We start from the raw sequence: 21248 nt of genomic DNA, 5'->3' as shown, positions 1-21248 counted from the left end.
TCCTCTTCATCTTCTTGAGGCATCCAATTCATAGCTTCATCGTCTTCCTCTTGAGGCATCAAGTTCAAATCCATAGCTCCATCTCTGCCACTTGAGGTTCCTCCTCTTCAGGGATCCAATTCAAATTCATAGCTTCATCGTCTTCCTCTTGAGGCATCATGTTCAAATCCATAGCTCCATTCTCTGCCACTTGAGGTTCCTCCTCTTCAGGGATCCAATTCAAATTAACACCTTCATTGTCTTCCTCTTGAGGCATCATGTTCAAATCCATACTCCTGCTATCAATGACAAAAGATGAGTACATCATGGTTTACAACAGCGCGAAGAGATTACAGCAAGCAACAACAATCAGTAGGTTACACACAAGTAGGCTTGGTTTTTCCAAGCTCATGTGAATTAGCATCAATAACTGTGATCAGAACTTTCTACATCCTGAGATAAGAGATGTGCAACCAACATGCATGCATGTGAATTTATATGTACTCCTTCACTGAATTCTGTAACTAACAAACCTAGCTCTTGCAAGTAACAACATGTTCAAGATCAAGGCTGACACTATGTTCTGATTCTGATTTTGGTTTTGATTTTGATATTTGACAGCATATTCATACAATGATTTTGATTTTGGTTTTGTTTCAGTAAATTGGACTTAGTTGAATGTCGTTCCAGTAAATTGGACTTAGTTAAATGTTAGTTCCAGTAAATTGGACTTAGTTGAATGTCGTTCAGTTTGGTTCTATCTAGTTTCAGGACTCAGGAGCCTGAAAAAGAAGTTTTATCTGCATGTTTGTAGACGTGAAGTGGTACTATTCATCGCTAAATAAAAGAGTCACACCACTGTTCGTAGAAACCTAGAAAATGAGGTGAGTCATGACCCGGATTTCTGTTTATTTTGTTCACAAGAACCTCTAAGAAACAGATCTGCTTTTGACTTGAAAGTCTCAGGCAATGCAGAATTGTCAAACAGCTGCAGCTTACCCTATCACACCCAACTTAATTACCTATGCTCCAGTAAACAGCTAGTTTAGTTTATCATACTTGGATTTGGTTTCTAACTTAACACATCTTGAACTGTCAACAATTTTAGCCGCAGGTTTGCAGACGTTTACGGATGCTTCCGTTTTTTTTTCTCTTTGCAAACTAGCTTAATTGATGGGCTAGGCAAGCATGTTTGCAGACGTTTAGTGATACTTTGCATTTTTCTCTTTACATAGATTAATTGGTGGAGTTATTCAAGCAAGCTACTGGGTTGATTTTGTAGCAGGTAAAAAAAAACACTAGATACACTAGTAAATTGGTTTTGGTTTTGTTTCAGATACACCAGTATGTTCTGACAGTAATTGTTTCAGACATGTTTCAGACATTTAGAGAATTCAATCAAAATGGAACAACATGAAGAGGATTGGCTGGACAGACATGTTTGGGCGTAATTATTTCAGAACCCAACAATTGTTTCAGAGCCATGCACAAAGGAAACAAACACTTCATTTGATCATCATTGGAGTATTTGCAAACAAGGTAAAGCAATTCAAGATGAAAACCCATGGAGACGCACGGGCGACGGCGGAGGAAGAAGACGAGGGTGGAGAGACTTGTTTGTGATTGTTTTGAAACTACGATCGCTTTTTTATAAAATTGGCAATGAACTACGCCTGCAACATCAATTACGGGACGGAGGGAGTATATGCAAAGCTTCCTATAAATATCAAAGTCAACTGGCTGATCGGCGATTGATTGGTAGATGTAGAGAACGTGAGCCTGATGCTAGGAATCATCCGGATGATCCCGCGCGGGGATCAGCCGCCTCCCCAGCCGCTCGATTGGCATGATCACGATGGAAACACCAACTCGTTCTTTTCCTTGCATGTCTCACAGCCGCTCGTGCGCTCGTCTTCCTGCCACGTTGCTCGCGTGTTCGTATTCGCTGGTGCCATGCTCACGTACTAGCTAGCGTCCTGGCTTGTAGTGCCATGCAGCAACGTGCAGCTTCCTTTTGTGGGGAAGCAACGTGCAGGTTTGGAAGTGAAATGACAGCCGCCGGCGTATTGACATGAGCTGCTTCAAAATCAACGGTGGAGTGGCTGCTGTGTATGACGTCCGACACACTGTAAGCCGAGACGACGATGCTCCGAGGGTGGTCCGGCTGCTACAGGCGTCATTGTGAGACCGCGGGGCAGTGCTGCCATGCTGGACGGCGGTCTTTGCGACACCCAGCTGCTTCGACGACTGCGTCAATGCTACAAGGAGTGCTGCGACGGCCTCGACTATGGCGTGAAAACATGCTTCGAATGCTTGTGGTATGCTTCGAAGGCATCCCGTTTGCTTCGAGGATGTTGCGTCGACATGCTTCGACGGCCGCAGCGATGCTACGAGGCGTGCCGCGACGGCGGTGGCCAGACTGCAACAGCTTCCCAGTTACTTCGAGGTTGTTGCGACGCATGTTTCAACAGTCACGGCGATGCTACGAGGCGTGTTGCAACGACAGCGGCGTTGGCACAAGGACATGCTTCGAACACATGTGGTGTGTTTTGATGGCTGCAACGATGTCGCGATGACATGCTTCGACAGTCGCACTGATGCTACGAGGCGTGCTGCAGTGACCACAGCGAATACCGCGACGAGATGCTTCGAATGACTATGGTGTGCTTCGACAGCCGCAATATGTTGCCACAACATGCTTCGACAATCATGGCGATGCTACGCCGACGTGCTTCAAACAGTTGTGGCAATGTTGCGACATCAAGCTTCGACAACCACGGGGATGCTACGACGGAGGCTCGGTTGCTTCAACAATGCTACAACAACATGTTTCACGGATGTGGCAGTTTTGTGACGACGGCCATGGCTGCTTTGATGATGGTGCGATGGCGTGCTTCGACGGCCCTAGCGATGCGGCGATTGTGGCCCAGCTGCTTTGATGCTGCTGCTATAGCATGCTTCGAGGGCGGCAGCAGCAGCGTCAAAGACGCTATATGCAAAGCAATCGTGACTCCATGAGCTTTCTAGTATCAAATCAAACCAACATCCACGATCAGGGTCCAGAACTGGAATCGTAGTTTGCCACTTGTTATGTGCTTTCTCTTGAAATTATTTGTACCATCACACATGTAGTTATCTAGCAAAAGCAATGTGTTTGAAGTATAAGTGTAAGAAGGATCATCAAAAGAATAGACTAGTCAGGGACGCTAATACAAAGGTGGGTCACCTTCGCGTGTGGGGATACAAAGGCACTCTGGGCCACACGATCACGTGGGATCAGATGGCACCGGACCCGGCTGACCAAGGTAAGAAATCACCCGATTGTTTTAAAGCATTTCCCTTTTTCTAGCTACAACATTACGTATCAAGCAAATATATTCAGGGTTGTGTGGATAGTACAATATTCCACATGGCGGCGAATAGAGGAGGGATTTCTGTAGTTGATGCAGAATTTATTGGACATGAAACAGAAGCTTCATGTAGCCACGTGCCACCTGTGACCTGTATGAAAACTAAAATCAGATGCATGTAATACATTGCCTATTTCATTCATAATGAGCTACAACCATAAAACAATACATGTATTGGGGAGTGAGTACTTAAAGTGCATACTTACTTACTTACTTACGAAGCCTTTTATCCCAAACAAGTTGGGGTAGGCTAGATATGAAACCCTTTCACGAGGACTTCCCAGGAGGTCACCCATCCTAGTACTACTCTCGCCCAAATGGGTTTCATACCCAAAAGGCTGGCTAGTTTTTACGGTTGGCTCGCCAAGCCTATCACAACCCTTAGATATGAAACCCTTTCACGAGGACTTCCTAGGAGGTCACCCATCCTAGTACTATTCTCGCTCAAATGGGTTTCATACCTATGGGACTGGCTAGTTTTTACGTTGGCTCGCCAAGCCTATCACAACCCTCCTCCTTTACCCGGGCTTGGGACCGGCTATGCCTAGAAGACATAGGCCTGCAAAAAGCGATGCTACTGTTGCTATTTTTTTCATGAAGCGTTGCTTCTCTCTTGCGGCTAGATGTGCTCGCCATCGCCTGTCTTGTACATCACATTAAATAGATAGGACTTAGCTCCGGCAGTACATATATTTGTAGTGGTGTCGTCTCTGATTAGAAAAGCTGGAGAAAATCACCGGATTTAGTGATATTAATCAAGAGAAGAGAAGGACTAGAATGAGAGAAATATACAGAGAAAGAGAGGATTTGGGCATACGTTCTGACTCACATTGCACGAACGCATATGCAGTTACACACACAGATAAGCTGACTTCTGAAGCAGGTCCATTAATTCCGGCCAGATGTGCATCGGCTCGTAAGATCTAATTAACGTGGTCATTTCTTGAGAGTCTCTAATTAGTATAGGTATATATGAATCAATCTACACCGTAATAATTCAGTCCCACCGGATCAACGGCTCATAAAATCTAATTAACATGATATTTCTTGAGAGTCTCTAATTAGTATAGGTATAGATAGATAGATTATGCATAGTTGTAAAATATTTATTGATGTAAGCAGAATAATAAAATAGAAGAAAATTTGCATGCATAGTTGCATTTGCTGGTGGGTCTTGCCACATTTATAATTGTATGATGATGTGGCATACTTGCATGTTGAGATAATTAAGTTAGTATGGATCACTCTCTTAAGTATGTATGCAAACCATTTTAAATACAAATTAAACATTTTTAAACACGAACTGAATACTTTTTAAGTTGATATTTTTAAATCCATGATGTACATTTTTCAAAGGTATATTAAATATTTTTACAAAAAAATAAAATTAAATTTGTTTATATATTAGAATTTTAAGAATATGTTTTCTAATGTTTAAATATAATTAATATATATTCAGTAAAAATTATTACCAATTAAATGAGCCAGTGCTGGCATTTGCCAATAGAAAGGTTTCCATCATATGGACATGCTTTGGTCATCTTGACAGCCTTGATAAACTGTGTAGTTTTTTCTTTGTTAAATCGTCCGTGATTACTACGTTCTTACTTATTTATGTGTCTTTGTTTTCGTCAATTCTAAACGCGCCCGCATTGCTCAACTATAAGCACATAACACCCGAAAGATACATGAAAAGAGATGGTCTCTTCGAATATATCATCCGTTCGCTGCTTATGCCTTTGTACTAAACTAATATACTTTATTTTATCATACTTTACTTTTCATTATTTTTTCTATATTTAGCATAATTAGGCACAACAATTTTTTTATTAAAAATTGATCCATTTTTGTACATATATAGTTTGAATGTCTATTATAAAAGCATAAACTTGTGATAAATTTAAAATTATTTTGTAGAAAAACTATGTCAAGAGCTTTCGATTATGCGAAATTGTTCTATAAAAACTTTTGTTAGACTGTTTCAAAGGTAAGAAACAAAAAAGATAACAAAATCACACATCTCCATGCACTAATTTGTGATATTTACAAAAGTATAATGTGTGTGCGTATGTGGGAGTATGTGTTCAGGTATATCTTAATATTTTTAACAGTATCATAAATCTTACTTTATCGTCAGTCAATCAGTTACGTCTTTCACCATATCCAAGCTGATATGCCACATTTCTGAGAATTCTGTAGAAAGATTCCCATTTCTATTCTTTGGTATTAGATGTTTTTGATCTCTCCAGTAGACTCAACGACTTGTGTGTTCTGTAGCTTGACAAACGGTACCAATACCAATATGGATTGCTCCTTGCTCATGCTAATGTTAGTTATTATGTGCTTCTACCAATTGCGTCTGCCATCCCATCATGAGAAACAGAACTTTGGCCATTGCCAAATATTACACTTATGATTGCGACTTTGCAAGTCTATGGAGATGGATACATAAATCTTTTAGTTTTGTTAGTCTTCTGCGTTCATGTTTCTGAGAGATATGATCTTGGTTAATTTTCAGGTTATTAGTCTTGTGGGAGCACAAAAGGTAACTTTGCATCCTGATGATATATTACTACTTGCAAATTTCATATTGTCCTCCGAATCTTTTAGGTAATCATCACATGCTATCTGAAATGAAAAACCTTGACCTACAAGCATCTTACAAGATTTGTCTGTTTAACGCAGGACTTCGGAGTCTTTTTCACCCATATGCTTGCCAAGATACAATCCTATGGCCTTCCTATACGCTTATGTTCATTTTTTTGATGTGAGTAAAATAGCTGCATCTGAATATGCATGTTCACTTAAGTGTGCCGGCAATATCCTCATTATGAGAATTATGATGCATGTCTTACGGCACAGATGGAAACTTGTAGAAGTTCATGTGCAGTGTTGATCAAATTTTATTTATTAGTTTAGGTTTGAGAAAGTCATTTTATTATATGAACTAATCTTTTCTCCATGGCAGGAAAATACTTACTTGACTCTTCTTACTCCGAGATCAGATGCCTTCTTTGATTTGAAAGATTCAAGGTGAGGTACACATTAAACTGTGTAAGACTTAAAAGTATCACAAGATAATGAGTAAATGCCGCCTAATATGTATTGGAACTGAGACAACTACTCTTTTTGTCAACGATGTCTAGGGCCCGCATTCAGGATGTTCTATTGAAATCAAATGTCCTTCTCGAAGTCCAAAGGTCTTTGCATGAGAATGTACTTATGTAGTTATGTTACTACATCTACTAGTTAGGAAAATTAAAAAACTTAAATTTGGACATGTTTGCAAACAAGTGTTATGAAAAAGTAAAACGGACATATCTTTTGCATACGATGTCGAAAAAACGCATAATATATCAAAAAAAATCAGGTCAAATTTTTAGAATCCTCAAATTCTGAAAGGAAAAAAAGATATGCTCAAATTTTAGTTTTTTTTTACTTTTTGTTAAATCTGGTCAAACTACTTATTCAAGAAATATTAGTGCTAATAAATAATTGTTTTTAGTTTTTTTTTTACTTTTGGTCAAATTGTGGTCAAACTATTGTCAAATCTGGTTAAATTGTGCTCAAAGTATGGTCAAACTGTGGTCAAACTACTGATTTAAGAAATACTGGTGTTACTAAATAATTATTATTTTTTAGAATAATAGTTTCAAACTCAAATGGTGCTTAATGCGCAAGTTTAACTCCTAAGGGTTAATGGGATTGACAGCTTAGTATTGTCAGGAAAACAACAAGTGCGGACTTGGAAACTAGGGGGAATAGAACTCGAAAGTTAAGCGTGTTCAGACTGGAGTAGTGAGAGGATGGGTGACTGATACGTCTCCAACGTATCTACTTTTCCAAACACTTATGCCCTTGTTTTGGACTCTAACTTGCATGATTTGAATGAAACTAACCCGGACTGATGCTGTTTTCAGCAGAACTGCCATGATGTGGTTTTATGTGTAGAAAAGAAAAGTTCTCGGAATGTCCTGGAAATCCACGGAGGAACTTTTGGAATTAATAAGAATTTCTGGGCGAAAGAAATACACCCGGGGGCCCACACCATGTCCACGAGACAGGGGGCGCCCCCCTATAGGGCGCGCCCCCTTATTTCGTGGGCCCCCTGAGGCTCCGCCGACCTCAACTCCAACTCCATATATTCCGTCTCGTGGAGAAAAAAATTAGAGAGAAAGTTTCATCGCGTTTTACGACACGCAGCCGCCGCCAAGACCGAATCTCTCTCGGAAGGGCTGATCTGGAGTCCGTTCGGGGCTCCGGAGAGGGGGATTCGTCGCCGTCGTCATCATCAACCATCCTCCATCACCAATCTCTTGATGCTCACCGCCGTGCGTGAGTAATTCCATCGTAGGCTCGCTGGACGGTGATGGGTTGGATGAGATTTATCATGTAATCAAGTTAGTTTTGTTAGGGTTTGATCCCTAGTATCCACTATGTTCTGAGATTGATGTTGCTATGACTTTGCTATGCTTAATGCTTGTCACTAGGGCCCGAGTGCCATGATTTCAGATCTGAACCTATTATGTTTTCATGAATATATGTGTGTTCTTGATCCTATCTTGCAAGTCTATAGTCACCTATTATGTGTTATGATCCGACAAACCCGAAGTGACAATAACCGGGATACTTCTCGGTGATGACCGTAGTTTGAGGAGTTCATGTATTCACTATGTGTTAATGCTTTGGTCCGGTTCTCTATTAAAAGGAGCCCTTAATATCCCTTAGTTTCCACTAGGACCCCGCTGCCACGGGAGGGTAGGACAAAAGATGTCATGCAAGTTCTTTTCCATAAGCACGTATGACTATTTACGGAATACATGCCTACATTACATTGATGAATTGGAGCTAGTTCTGTGTAACCCTATGTTATAGCTATTACATGAGGAATCGCATCCGGCATAATTATCCATCACCGATCCATTGCCTACGAGCTTTTCATATACTGTGCTTCGCTTATTTACTTTTCCGTTGCTAATGTTACAATCATTACAAAACACCAAAAATATTGCTATTACTATCTTTACCTTTTACCACTGTTACCACTACTATCATACTACTTTGCTACTAAATACCTTGCTGCAGATACTAAGTTATCCAGGTGTGGTTGAATTGACAACTCAACTGCTAATACTCAATAATACTCTTTGGCTCCCCTTGTGTCGAATCAATAAATTTGGGTTGAATAATTTACCCTCGAAAGCTGTTGCGATCCCCTACACTTGTGGGTTATCAAGACTAATTTCTGGCGCCGTTGCCGGGGAGCATAGCTCTATTCTCTGAGTCACTTGGGATTTATATCTGTTGATCACTATGAAGAACTTGAAAGACGCTAAAACCAAGATTTTGCCCTCAACTACGAGGGGAGGTAAGGAACTGCCATCTAGCTCTGCACTAGATTCTCCTTCTGTTATGAATAAGCTTGCGACACCCAAACATGCTACTGCTATGAATTCTGATATGTCGCATGTTATTGATGATGCCACTTCTGCTATGCATGATGAAACTACTTCTATGCGTGATACTACTTTGCCATTAGGTGAACTTCTTGATGAACAACTTGCTAGAGTTAGGGGGAATTAAAATATTGAAGATGCTATTATTGATGATAGTGATGATGAAAATTCTCCAAATGATTATGTATTGCCTGTTGTTCCTGAGGGTTATGTTATGAATAAAGAAGCTGCTGAAGCTATTTTTGCCTGCAAAGATAGATATGATCTTAAGAGATTATTAGCTAAATGGAAGCAGCAGTCTCTTAATGCTAGAATGAAACCTGGCCCTGCTTTTGCTACTTCACCTATCTGTGTTACTGATAAGGATTATGAATTCTCTATTGATCCGGAGATTATTACTCTAGTTGAATCTGATCCTTTTTATGGCCTTGAATCTGAAACTGTTGTGGCACATCTTACGAAGTTGAATGATATAGCTACCCTGTTTACTCATGATGAGAAGTCTCGCTATTTTTATATCCTTAAGATATTTCTGTTCTCATTAAAGGGTGATGCTAAAACTTGGTATAATTCTCTTTCTCCTGGTTGTGTGCGTAGTCCCCAGGATATGATTTATTACTTCTCTGCTAAATATTTCCCTGCTCATAAGAAACAAGCTGCCTTGCGGGAAATATATAATTTTGTGCAAATCAAAGAAGAGAGTCTCCCACAAGCTTGGGGGAGGCTTCTCCGATTACTTAATGCTTTGCCTGATCATCCTCTTAAGAAAAATGAAATACTTGATATCTTCTATAACGGACTAACTGATGCTTCCAAGGACTACTTAGATAGTTGTGCTGGTTGTGTTTTCAGGGAAAGAACAGTCGATGAACCTGAGTTACTATTGAATAATATGTTGACTAATGAAAATAATTGGACTCTCCCTGAGCCAATTCCTGAGGAAATTCCTGAACCAATTGAGCCAACTCTTGAGCCTATTCCTAAACCCACTCCAAAGAAGAGAGGTGTTCTATTTCTCAGTCCTGAAGATATGCAAGAGGCAAAGAAATCAATGAAAGAAAAAGGTATTAAAGCTGAAGATGTTAAGAATTTACCACCTATTGAAGAAATACATGGTCTTAATATACCGCATGTTGAAGAACCACATTGTCTTGATAACCCGACATGGGTAGTAAAGGTAAATTCTCTCTATAGATATGATAAAGATGAAATCACATCCACTAAATTTCATAGCCCTTGCTTAGATGAATTTGATGATTTCATGAATAGAAAAGCAAATTTCAATGATTATGTTGGTAGACAATTGAAGAATAATGCTTATACGATATTACGCTTGAATGATTATGTAGCTAGAGTTAAAAGTGAACTTAAACTCACTAGTAAACTTGCTTCCATGATTGCTACTCAAGCTGAACAAGTACTTAAGGCTCAGAATGAATTGCTTGCTGAATTAAATAATAAAAATGACTTTGCAGTTAGAGTGGCTACTAGAACTGGTAGAATGACTCGGGAACCTTTGTATCCCGAAGGCCACTCTAAAAGAACTGAACAAGATTCTCAGAATAATAATCTAGATGCTCCTAGTTCTTCTAAGAAGAAGAAAAAGAAGAATGATAGGACTTTACAAACTTCTAGTGAACCTAATGTAGAAATACCTGAGAATCCTAATAACACTTCTATCTCTGATGCTGAAACACAATCCGGAGATGAACATGAACCTGATGATAATGCTAATAATGATGTTCATGTAGATGCTCAACCTAGTAATAACAATGATATAGAAATTGAACCTGCTATTGGTCTTGATAACCCACAATCAAGAAACCAACGTTATGATAAGAGAGATTTTGTTGCTAGGAAGCATGGTAGGGAAAGAGAACCATGGGTTCAGAAACCCATGCCCTTTCCTCCTAAACCATCCAAGACAAAGGATGATGAGGACTTTGAGCGTCTTGCTGAAATGATTAGACCTATTTTCTTACGCATGCGCTTAACTGATATGCTTAAAACAAACCATTATGCTAAATATATGAAAGATATCATCACTAATAAGAGGAAAATACCTAAAACTGAGATTTCCACCATGCTTGCCAACTATACCTTTAAGGGTGGAATACCTAAGAAACTTGGTGATCCCGGAGTACCCACTATACCTTGCTCTATTAAAAGAAATTATGTTAAAACTCCTTTATGTGATTTAGGAGCCGGTGTTAGTGTTATGCCTCTTTCCTTGTACCGTAGACTTGAATTAAGTAAGTTGACACCTACTGAGATATCTTTGCAAATGGCTGACAAATCAACTGCTATACCTATCGGCATCTGTGAGGACGTGCCAGTTGTTGTTGCGAACGTTACTATCTTAACAGACTTCGTTATTCTTGATATTTCCCGAGGACGATAGTATGTCTATTATTCTTGGTAGACCCTTTTTAAATACTGCAGGAGCTGTTATTGATTGCAACAAAGGCAATGTCACTTTTCATGTTAATGGTCATTAGCATACGGTACACTTTCCGAGGAAACAATCTCAAGTTCATAGCATAAATACTATTGAGAAAATTCCATCAATTATTATTGGAGGTTTTGAATTTCCTCTCCCTACTGTCAAGAAAAAGTATGATATTCTTATTGTTGGGGATTTTCATATCCCCGTTGAGGTAACTTAGTGTCACTTCGAAATTTCTGCGGTTCCGTGTTATTCGGAATGAGTTTGTTAACAAGACTTGATCAACCTTGTTAGTGGATTCATTTTGATGATCATGAGATGGATGAAACTAAAAGGCACAACCTTATGTACCCTCTTTTTACTTTCTGTTATTTAGATTAAATAAAGAAAAATAGTATTATCCATCTGTTTTTCGAATTATTCGTGCAATAAAAAATAGTCCGAAAATAAAAGTGCCCCAAATGCCCTGCAAATTTAGTATGATTTTTTATGGATTATTTGAGGATTTTAGGCACTGAAAACACTGCAGGAGGGGCAAGCACCAGGCCACGAGAGTGGAGGGCCCCCCTGTCTCATGGGCCCCTGGTAGCCCCCCTCCACTTATGCCAGCACCCACACACTCCATCTTCTACCCAAAAAAATCCCCATCCAGCTCAAGCACGAGTTTTAGCTCGTTTTGCTGCGATTTTCGATCTCCTTGCTCAAAGCTACATTCACAAAACTGCTTTGGGAGATTGTTGCTTGGTATGTGACTCCTCCATTGGTCCAATTAGTTTTTCTTCTAGTGCTTTATTCATTGCAAATCCTTGCTGCCTTGGTGACCCTGTTCTTGAGCTTGCATGTTAAATTTATGGGGTTCCAAGTAATTCTAATGCATGATGTAGGCTCCAGGCACTTGTAGGAGTAGTTGCTACCATTCTTGTTATGTTTTATTCACTTTTATTTTGAAGTTACTAAAATTTCAGAATTATTTCAGAAAAAGAAATATGCTTAGGAGAATGTACCAAGGTGGTTCCTTGGTGAAGAAAGGGCCCAGGATTGCTATACGTGAGCAAGATGTTGAATTGCTGAGGAACGCGGATGTACAAGCTTGCGAGTGGTGATCCGATGATTTTATGGTCAAAGCAGGCTTCAAGGAGGAATTTGACGCATATGTGCGTAATGCTGAGCTGGAGGACTTCCCCAGTACTATCAATTGACTGATTACTTTGTGCAGAGGTTTAAATATAACTGTACGCGTAACTCTCCTAGTGTCATATTTGATATTTATGATACATCTTATACCATGGATTTAGAGGATTTTACAACTGCTTGCAAACTCCCGCAGTGGGGTAATATTAATGATCCTCACAAATCTGAATTTAGAGATTTCCTTGCTAGTATTACTGTGGGAGAATCTAGGGACATAGCACAAGCTACCATAAGGAGCATTCACTTTCCTGCTATACATTATTTTGCTCTCTTCATCGATAGATGTATTAATGGTAAGGATGAAGCATGTCACATGTGTGTCCCTGATCTGAGTATCCTCAAGAGTGCTGTGTTAGGTTTTAAAGGTTATAACTTGGGGGCAATAGTTGCACGTAGGTTGCAGAGTAATAGTAGAAAGGGAAATTTATTTGGAGGAATTTATGCAACCCGTGTGGCTAATTATCTTGGTATAGCCCCACGAGTGGGAGATATGATAATACCTCCTATTTATTTGGATTATGAAGCTATGGTCAGTCATCAATTTCTTGGGAGGAATGAACAATTCCTCCAATATCGACTAACCTATGACAGACGCAACATCGTCCATGTTACTCTTCCTGCTCCCTACCTTTTTGATTATCAAGCAAAACGAAGATATGTTGTCGCCAAGGAGGAAGCAGCTGAACACGAGAGGAGAGCGGAGGCAGCTCGCCAACACGCTGCAGCTCAGGAGGCAGTTGCCGCTGCATCTCAGTACGACCCCGGTTTCACTTATGGATATCAGCCAGGCGGTCCCTAGTATTAGACCAACTTAGGCCAAAAGCCTAAGCTTGGGGGAGTACATATTTCTCACCGACTTTACATTCATGTTCACACACTAGTTGTCAGTGTTCATACTCTTTCATTGTATTATCCATGTTAGTTTAAATTTCTTTTTCTAGTTTTCTTCTTGTGTGTTTGATAAACCTTGAGAAAAACCAAAAAAAATAGTTAGCTTAATTTCCATGCTTGTAGTAGAATTAAAATGAAACCCCAAAAATATTCTCTCGTTCTTCTTTTACTTGTTGGGAGCTTTCCCATGTAAATAGTTTTATTTTCTTTTCTTTCCTTTGGGGGTCGAGAAGACCATATTGAAAATTTTTAGTGGCTCTCATATGCATGATTATTTATTTAATTTAGAGCCCATATTACTTGTCTTCTCTTTTGAGTTGAATGCTTGCAGATTCCAGCTTAGTCCAATGCACGTACACTCTTATTATTATACACATCGTTCGGTCGTGCAAGTGAAAGGCAATAATGATGATATATGATGGACTTATTGAGATGAGAAAAGCTGGTATGAACTCGGCCTCTCTTGTTTTGTAAATATGATGAGTTCATTGTTCCTGATTCAGCTTATTATGAAGTAAACATATTTGCAATGACATTTAAAGATTATTAGTTGTTTGTGTCATGCTTGATTAGCTTTGAGTTATAATGGTTTACCTTGCATGCCAACATGCTATTAGAATGATTATGATGTGGTATGATGGGATGGTATCCTCCTTTGAATGAATTGAGTGACTCGACTTGGCACATGTTCACACATGTAGTTGAAACAAAATCAACATAGCCTTCACGATATTTATGTTCATGGTGGATTATATCCTACTCATGTTTGTACTCGGTGTGAATTAGTTTTAATGCATGTTTATGACTGTTGTCGCTCTCTCAGTTGGTCGCTTCCCAGTCTTTTGCTAGCCTTCACTTGTACTAAGTGGGAATATTGCTTGTGCATCCAAACTCCTTAAAACCCCAAAGTTGTTTGATATGTGTCCACCATACCTTCCTATATGCGGTATTTACCTGCCGTTCCAAGTAAATTTGTATGTGCCAAACTCTAAACCTTCAAATAAAATTCTGTTTTGTATGCTCTAGCCGCTCATGTTTCCACTAGGGCTACCTATATCTTCCATGCTAGGTGGGTTATTCTCAGAGGAGTGGACTCCACTCCTCATGCACGAGAAAGGGCCGGTAACCGGGATGCCCAGTCCCATGATCCAAAAATATCAAAGCAAATCAAAATAATTAAACAAAACTCCCCCAGGGCTGTTGTTAGTTGGAGGCACTCGTTGTTTTGAGCAAGCCATGGATTGATGCCTATTGGTGGTTGGGGAGTATAAACTTTTATCATTCTGCGTGGGAACTGCCTATAATGCATGTAGTATGGAAGATACATCCATCCCATAGTTGTTGTGTTGACAGCGAAAGTATGCCGCTCAAAATGTTATTCAATCTCTGTTTTAAAATTCGAGCTCTGGCACCTCTACAAATCTCTGCTTCCCTCTGCGAAGGGCCTATCTATTTATTTTTATGTTGAGTCCTCACCTTCTTATTAAAAAGCACCCGCTGGAGAGCACACTGTCATTTGCGTTCACTATTATTGATTTATATTGAGTATGACTTGACTGGATCTCTTTTACCATGAATTACAATGTTTAGTCAGTCCTTGATCTTTAAAGGTTCTCTGCATTTATGTTTTGCGGTCTTAGAAAGGGCTAGCGAGATACCATTTTGTTATATCATGTTATGATTGTTTTGAGAAAGTGTTGCCATCCGAGTTTTATTATTATGGATCGCTAGCTGATTATGTTATTGATATGAGTAATTGTGAGACCTAAGTGTTATTGTGAGTATGGTTAGTTTATAATATTGTTGAAACCTTAATGATGGCTTTGCATGTTTACAACAACAAGAGCAAATAGAGTTTGTAAAAGTTTTTCTTTATCACTTTCAGTTTATCAACTGAATTGCTTGAGGACAAGCAAAGGTTTAAGCTTGGGGGAGTTGATACGTCTCCAATGTATCTACTTTTCCAAACACTTTTGCCCTTGTTTTGGACTCTAACTTGCATGATTTGAATGAAACTAACCCGGACTGACGCTGTTTTCAGCAGAACTGCCATGATGTGGTTTTATGTGTAGAAAAGAAAAGTTCTCGGAATGTCCTGGAAATCCACAGAGGCACTTTTTGGAATTAATAAGAATTTCTGGGCGACAGAAATACACCAGGGGGCCCACACCCTATCCACGAGACAGGGGGGCGCCCCCCCCCCTATAGGGCGCACCCCCCTATCTCATGGGCCCCCTGAGGCTCCGCCGACCACAACTCCAACTCCATATATTCTGTCTCGCGGAGAAAAAAATCAGAGAGAAAGTTTCATTGCGTTTTACGATACGGAGCCGCCGCCAAGACCTAATCTCTCTCGGAAGGGCTGATCTGGAGTCCATTCAGGGCTCTGGAGAGGGGGGTTCGTCGCCGTCATCATCATCAACCATCCTCCATCACCAATTTTATGATGCTCACCGCCGTGCGTGAGTAATTCCATCATAGGCTTGCTGGACGGTGACGGATTGGATGAGATTTATCATGTAATCAAGTTAGTTCTGTTAGGGTTTGATCCCTAGTATCCACTATGTTCTGAGATTGATGTTGCTATGACTTTGCTATGCTTAATGCTAGTCACTAGGGCCCGAGTGCCATGATTTCAGATCTAAACCTATTATGTTTTCATGAATATATGTGTGTTCTTGATCCTATCTTGCAAGTCTATAGTCACCTATTATGTGTTATGATCCGACAAACCTGAAGTGACAATAATCGGGATACTTCTCGGTGATGACCGTAGTTTGAGGAGTTCATGTATTCACTATGTGTTAATGCTTTGGTCCGGTTCTCTATTAAAAGGAGGCCTTAATATCCCTTAGTTTCCACTAGGACCCCACTGCCACGGGAGGGGAGGACAAAAGATGTCATGCAAGTTCTTTTCCATAAGCACGTATGACTATTTACGGAATACATGCCTACATTACATTGATGAATTGGAGCTAGTTCTGTGTCACCCTATGTTATAGCTATTACATGAGGAATCGCATCCGGCATAATTATCCATCACGGATCCATTGCCTACGAGCTTTTCATATATTGTGCTTCGCTTATTTACTTTTTCGTTGCTACTGTTGCAATCATTACAAAACACCAAAAATATTGCTATTACTATCTTTACCTTTTACCACCGTTACCACTACTATCATACTACTTTGCTACTAAATACCTTGCTGCAGATACTAAGTTATCCAGGTGTGGTTGAATTGACAACTCAACTGCCAATACTCAAGAATATTCTTTGGCTCCCCTTGTGTCGAATCAATAAATTTGGGTTGAATACTTTACCCTCGAAAGCTGTTGCGATCCCCTACACTTGTGGGTTATCAGTGACCGACCGAGAAGTTAGATGATTTGGAATGAGTGGTTTATAGTTGAGCAGTGATGAGGGGTGATTAGAGATTGAATTGTCAAATAATTCAGAAATTTGAAAATAAGAAAAAATTCAAAAAAATCAGAAAAACAAAATTTAAAAAAAAATCCTTTAGTCCCGGTTGATGGTTGGTGTTACCAACCGGGACTAAAGGTGGAGCTCCAGAGAGCGGACACGTGGAGGGCCTTTAGTCCCGGTTCGTAACACAACCGGGACTAAAGAGGGAGGGGGCCTTTAGTACCGACCCTTTAGTCCCGGTCCGGGAACCGGGACAAATGGGCCTTATGAACCGGGACAAATGGGCCTTTTCTACTAGTGCTAGGCCATCATGTCGACCCATGGGCCCTATACAAGAAAGACTGGAAGCCTCCACCGACATAGCCGACTAGATTGAGGGCATGGTATCTCATATAAGCCATGGCTGAACTAGTCAATACACAAGTTCAATCTCTTATAATATATGTACTTTGTACACCCCTATCCCAATATACACGAGCAGGAGTAAGATTTTACCTTGTACTGAGAGCCTAAACAAATCTAAATCATGTCTCCTTTCTGTTATGATCTACTCATCTTGCGGGGATACCATATCGAGGGATCTACCGGAATTAGCTTTGAAAGTAATGGCCCATGAAAGTCACGCGTGGTGAACTCAAACATCATACAGGATCTCTAGTGGACGCTGGCATGATCTACATGCGAGGTCAGCTCTTCCTCTTTGGTACCATGATGTGTATATGTTGCCAACTCGGTCGGCCACATCAGCCTACTCGAACTATGCTCCAGGCTAGATTGTCAAATTTAGCAATCTGAGAGTATGCCACACATTCACGCGGTGGGCTTGTTCTCCAAGGCATGGCATCATGTCGGGCCCAGGAGCATCAGGCTAAAATTTTCGACCCACCCACCACCACTTGATTGCCACTGCGGAAGAGCTCACTAACGTCCTCGAGGGGACCAAGCAGTAAAAAGACCCCGACGAGGAGATGGGTGAGTTAATAGATAGCCTCCCACCATCCCCGGCACAGTGGTACAACCTATATCGCAGGCACGCCGGATCCAAACTTTGAGGACAGCGATGCATAGTATTAAGTGATCATGAGATCAAAGCACTTGACCAAGCGGTTTTGGACAATCCAGAGCAAGATGCAGCTCGACTAAGAATCGTATGGACCCTCAGCAAAGTTTATAAGGAAAAGAGTGCTACCTCTTGAGCTTGCGTTGGTTTTTTCCTTGAAGAGGAAAGGGTGATGCAGCAAAGTAGAGTAAGTATTTCCCTTGGTTTTGAGAACCAAGATATCAATCTAGTAGGAGACAACGCACAAGTCACCGAATACCTGCACAAACAATCAACAACTTGCACCCAACGCGATAAAGGGTTGTCATTCCCTTCACAGTTACTTGCAAAAGTGAGATCTAAGAGCGATAGATAAATGGTAAAGTAAATATTTTTGGTATTTTTGGTTTATAGATCGGAAAGTAAAAGATTGCAAAATAGTAGATCAAAAACTAGCAAGATGGAAAATAGAACTTATATGATGAAAAAGAGATTCAATATAATGGAAAAGAGACCCGGATGCCATTGGTTTCACTAGTGGCTTCACTCAAGATAGCAAATATTACGGTGGGTGAACAAATTACTACCGAGCAATTGATAGAAAAGTGCAAAGTTATGATGATATCTAAGGCAATGATCATGAACATAGACATCACGTCCGTGTCAAGTAGACCTAAACGATTCTGCATCTACTACTATTACTCCACACATCGACCGCTATCCAGCATGCATCTAGAGTATTAAGTTCATAAAGAACGGAGTAACGCATTAAGTAAGATGACATGATGTAGAGGAATTAACTCAAGGAATATGAACAAAACCCCATCTTTTTATCCTCGATGGCAACAATACAATACGTGCCTTGCTGCCCCTACTGTCACTGGGAAAGGACACCACAAGATTGAACCCAAAACTAAGCACTTCTCCCATTGCAACAAAAACTAATCTAGTAGGCCAAACTAAACCGATAATTCGAAGAGACTTGCAAAGATATCAAATCATGCATATAAGAATTCAGAGAAGAATCAAATAATATTCATAGATAATCCAATTATAAATCCACAATTCATCGGAACTTGGTAGACACACCGCAAAAGAATATTACATCGAATAGATCTCCAAGAATATCGAGGAGAGTACGGTATTGAGAATCAAAGAAAGAGAAAAAGTCATCTAGCTACTAGCCATGGACCCGTAGGTCTGAAGTAAACTACTCACACATCATCGGAGAGGCAATGGTGTTGGTGTAGAAGCCCTCCATGATCGAATCCCCCTCTGGCAGGACGCCGGAAAAGGTCTCTAGATGGGATCTCACGGGCACAGAAGGTTGCGACAGTGGAAAAGTGGTTTCGTGGCTCCGCTGAATGTTTTCAGGGTATAAGAGTATATATACGCGAAGGAGCTAGGTCAGGAGACCTCAATGGGGCCACGAGGTAGGGGGCGTGCCCTACCCCCCTTGGCACACCCTCGACCCTCGTAGCCGCCTTGTTGCGTCTCCGACTTCATCTCCAAGTCTTCTGGTTTGCTTCTGGTCCAAGAAAGATCATTGCGAAAGTTCCATTCCGTTTGGACTCCGTTTGGTATTCTTTTTCTGCGAAACTCTAAAATAGGCAAAAAAACAAAAACTGGCACTGAGCTCTCGGTTAATAGGTTAGTCCCAAAAACAATATAAAATAGCATAATAATGCATATTAATTAAATATCCAAAACAGATAATGTAATTGCATGGAATAATTAAAAATTAAAGATACGTTGAAGACGCATCAAGGAGACACTAAGAGTGAAGGACAGCCGAGCTGGAAGAGGTTGAGGAGTTGCCGGACTCGGCATCCAATTGGCAAGACCATACCGTTAGTAGAAAAGGCTCCCTAGCCATGGCTGTGCCGGAATGCTTGAGATCCAAACCGACCAGCTTGCATGAGCATGACCGCGCGACCGTCTTGGCTTACGCATGGCACACTCTCGAAGCTCTCTGTTCATCGATTGTTGGTCTGACAAAATTTCATCCGACATGCTTCGTTGATGAGATCGTCCGCCATAAGTTTTCACCATATTTCAAGCAAAACATGAGATAATCCATTGTAATTATGCCGATGCCATCCGATCCAAGAGAAAAGGTGAGTTAGTTCGCTCCTTCTGAACCTGTTTCCTAAAGAAGAAAATGAGATAATCCATTGTAATTATGCCGATGCCATCACTGCGTTCAAGCACGGCATGAAGGATGAGAAAGTGTGTGAGGAGCCCGACCAGTCTGGTGCAAAGGACGATCTACCCGCAACCGCAACCGCAACTGCAGGACGGTGATGGTAACGATGAGGTCAATGATGAATAAATAGGCAGTTTTTCGATTAAATTAACCCATGAATAAATCATGAGCATGACATGAACAACATTGATAACACATTGATTACGATCTAACAGAGCATGTCCTACACACATAGTAGAAACATCTACGCATATCGCTAGTACTGCTACAACAGAAAGAAACACGAGAGGGATAAGCGATGTATACCCTCCAATCGGCCACGCGGCGGCGGTGACAGTGGCAGCAGCCGCGGCATCATCGGCAGCCTTCTTGTCGGCCTCGGCCTTCTCAGCGGTGGCACGATCGGCGTCGGTCGACATGGTGATGACGAAGGTGATGCGGATGTAGATGAACAGAAGCGAGCAGTCGCGTAGTCCCTACCCAAAAATCTAATCGCCCCTCTTCCGTACAGGATCCGGAGAGGCGGGGTTTCGGAGGCCTGCTCTCCCGACAACCGTGTACGCGGTGAACGGGATGGAGTCGCCGGCGGCAGCAGCAGCAAAGGAACGATGTGGGCGTGGAGGCGGAGATGTGTTCTATTTCGCGGCGGCTAGGGTTGGCAGCGCCCCACATAACCGCGCGTGGAAAGACGTGGGCTGAACCCACGTCCAAGTCGGTAGCCCAAAGACTCTCCGTTCCTGACCGGCAAAAAGAAGCGCATAGGAGTGAGCTCGGCTCAGCTCAATCCCGCAACCCGCGGCGCGACGAGCGGAGGAGGAGGAGTGCGCGAGGGCTTCTTCTCTTCTCAAGCTCCAATAGCATGAGGAAGAGAATCCCTTATAAACCACTCCAACTCTCCTTCCACTAGCATGGTGGGACTAAACTTCCCACCACCTTGTCATGCCACCTACATGGACCCTTAGAGATTAAATCTGAAATTGTCATATGACGAATGTGGTCATTCCGCCGTGGAAAACCCTAGTCAGATGGTCGCGTAGATCAAAGGTGGTCAGAATCTCAGACCAGGGGTTGCACTTTCGGCTCAGTGGGCTCCACGACAGATAGCTCATGGAGTGCGCTTCTGATCCTTTTTCGAGGTGTAACATGGATAAATCTTGTTCACATCCTTTATTTGTAGTGGAAACTGCTTCTGCCCATCGTTGCCTT

General features: G+C 41.2%; 1 protein-coding gene across 1 annotated transcript; it reads left to right on the top strand.

Annotated features, from left to right (window-relative positions):
- Positions 1–5856: 5856 nt before the first annotated feature.
- On the top strand, positions 5857–6656 carry LOC119279026 (vacuolar fusion protein MON1 homolog). Its single transcript, XM_037560447.1, has 4 exons — positions 5857–5999; positions 6075–6156; positions 6358–6422; positions 6536–6656. The coding sequence occupies exons 1-4, from the start codon at positions 5872–5874 to the stop codon at positions 6615–6617; spliced, it is 357 nt and encodes a 118-aa protein (XP_037416344.1). The 5' UTR covers positions 5857–5871; the 3' UTR covers positions 6618–6656.
- Positions 6657–21248: the final 14592 nt, after the last annotated feature.

Source organism: Triticum dicoccoides, chromosome 3B, assembly GCF_002162155.2.
Source record: "Triticum dicoccoides isolate Atlit2015 ecotype Zavitan chromosome 3B, WEW_v2.0, whole genome shotgun sequence".
Lineage (NCBI taxonomy): Eukaryota > Viridiplantae > Streptophyta > Magnoliopsida > Poales > Poaceae > Triticum > Triticum dicoccoides.
This window is presented reverse-complemented; position numbering and strand designations above follow the sequence as displayed.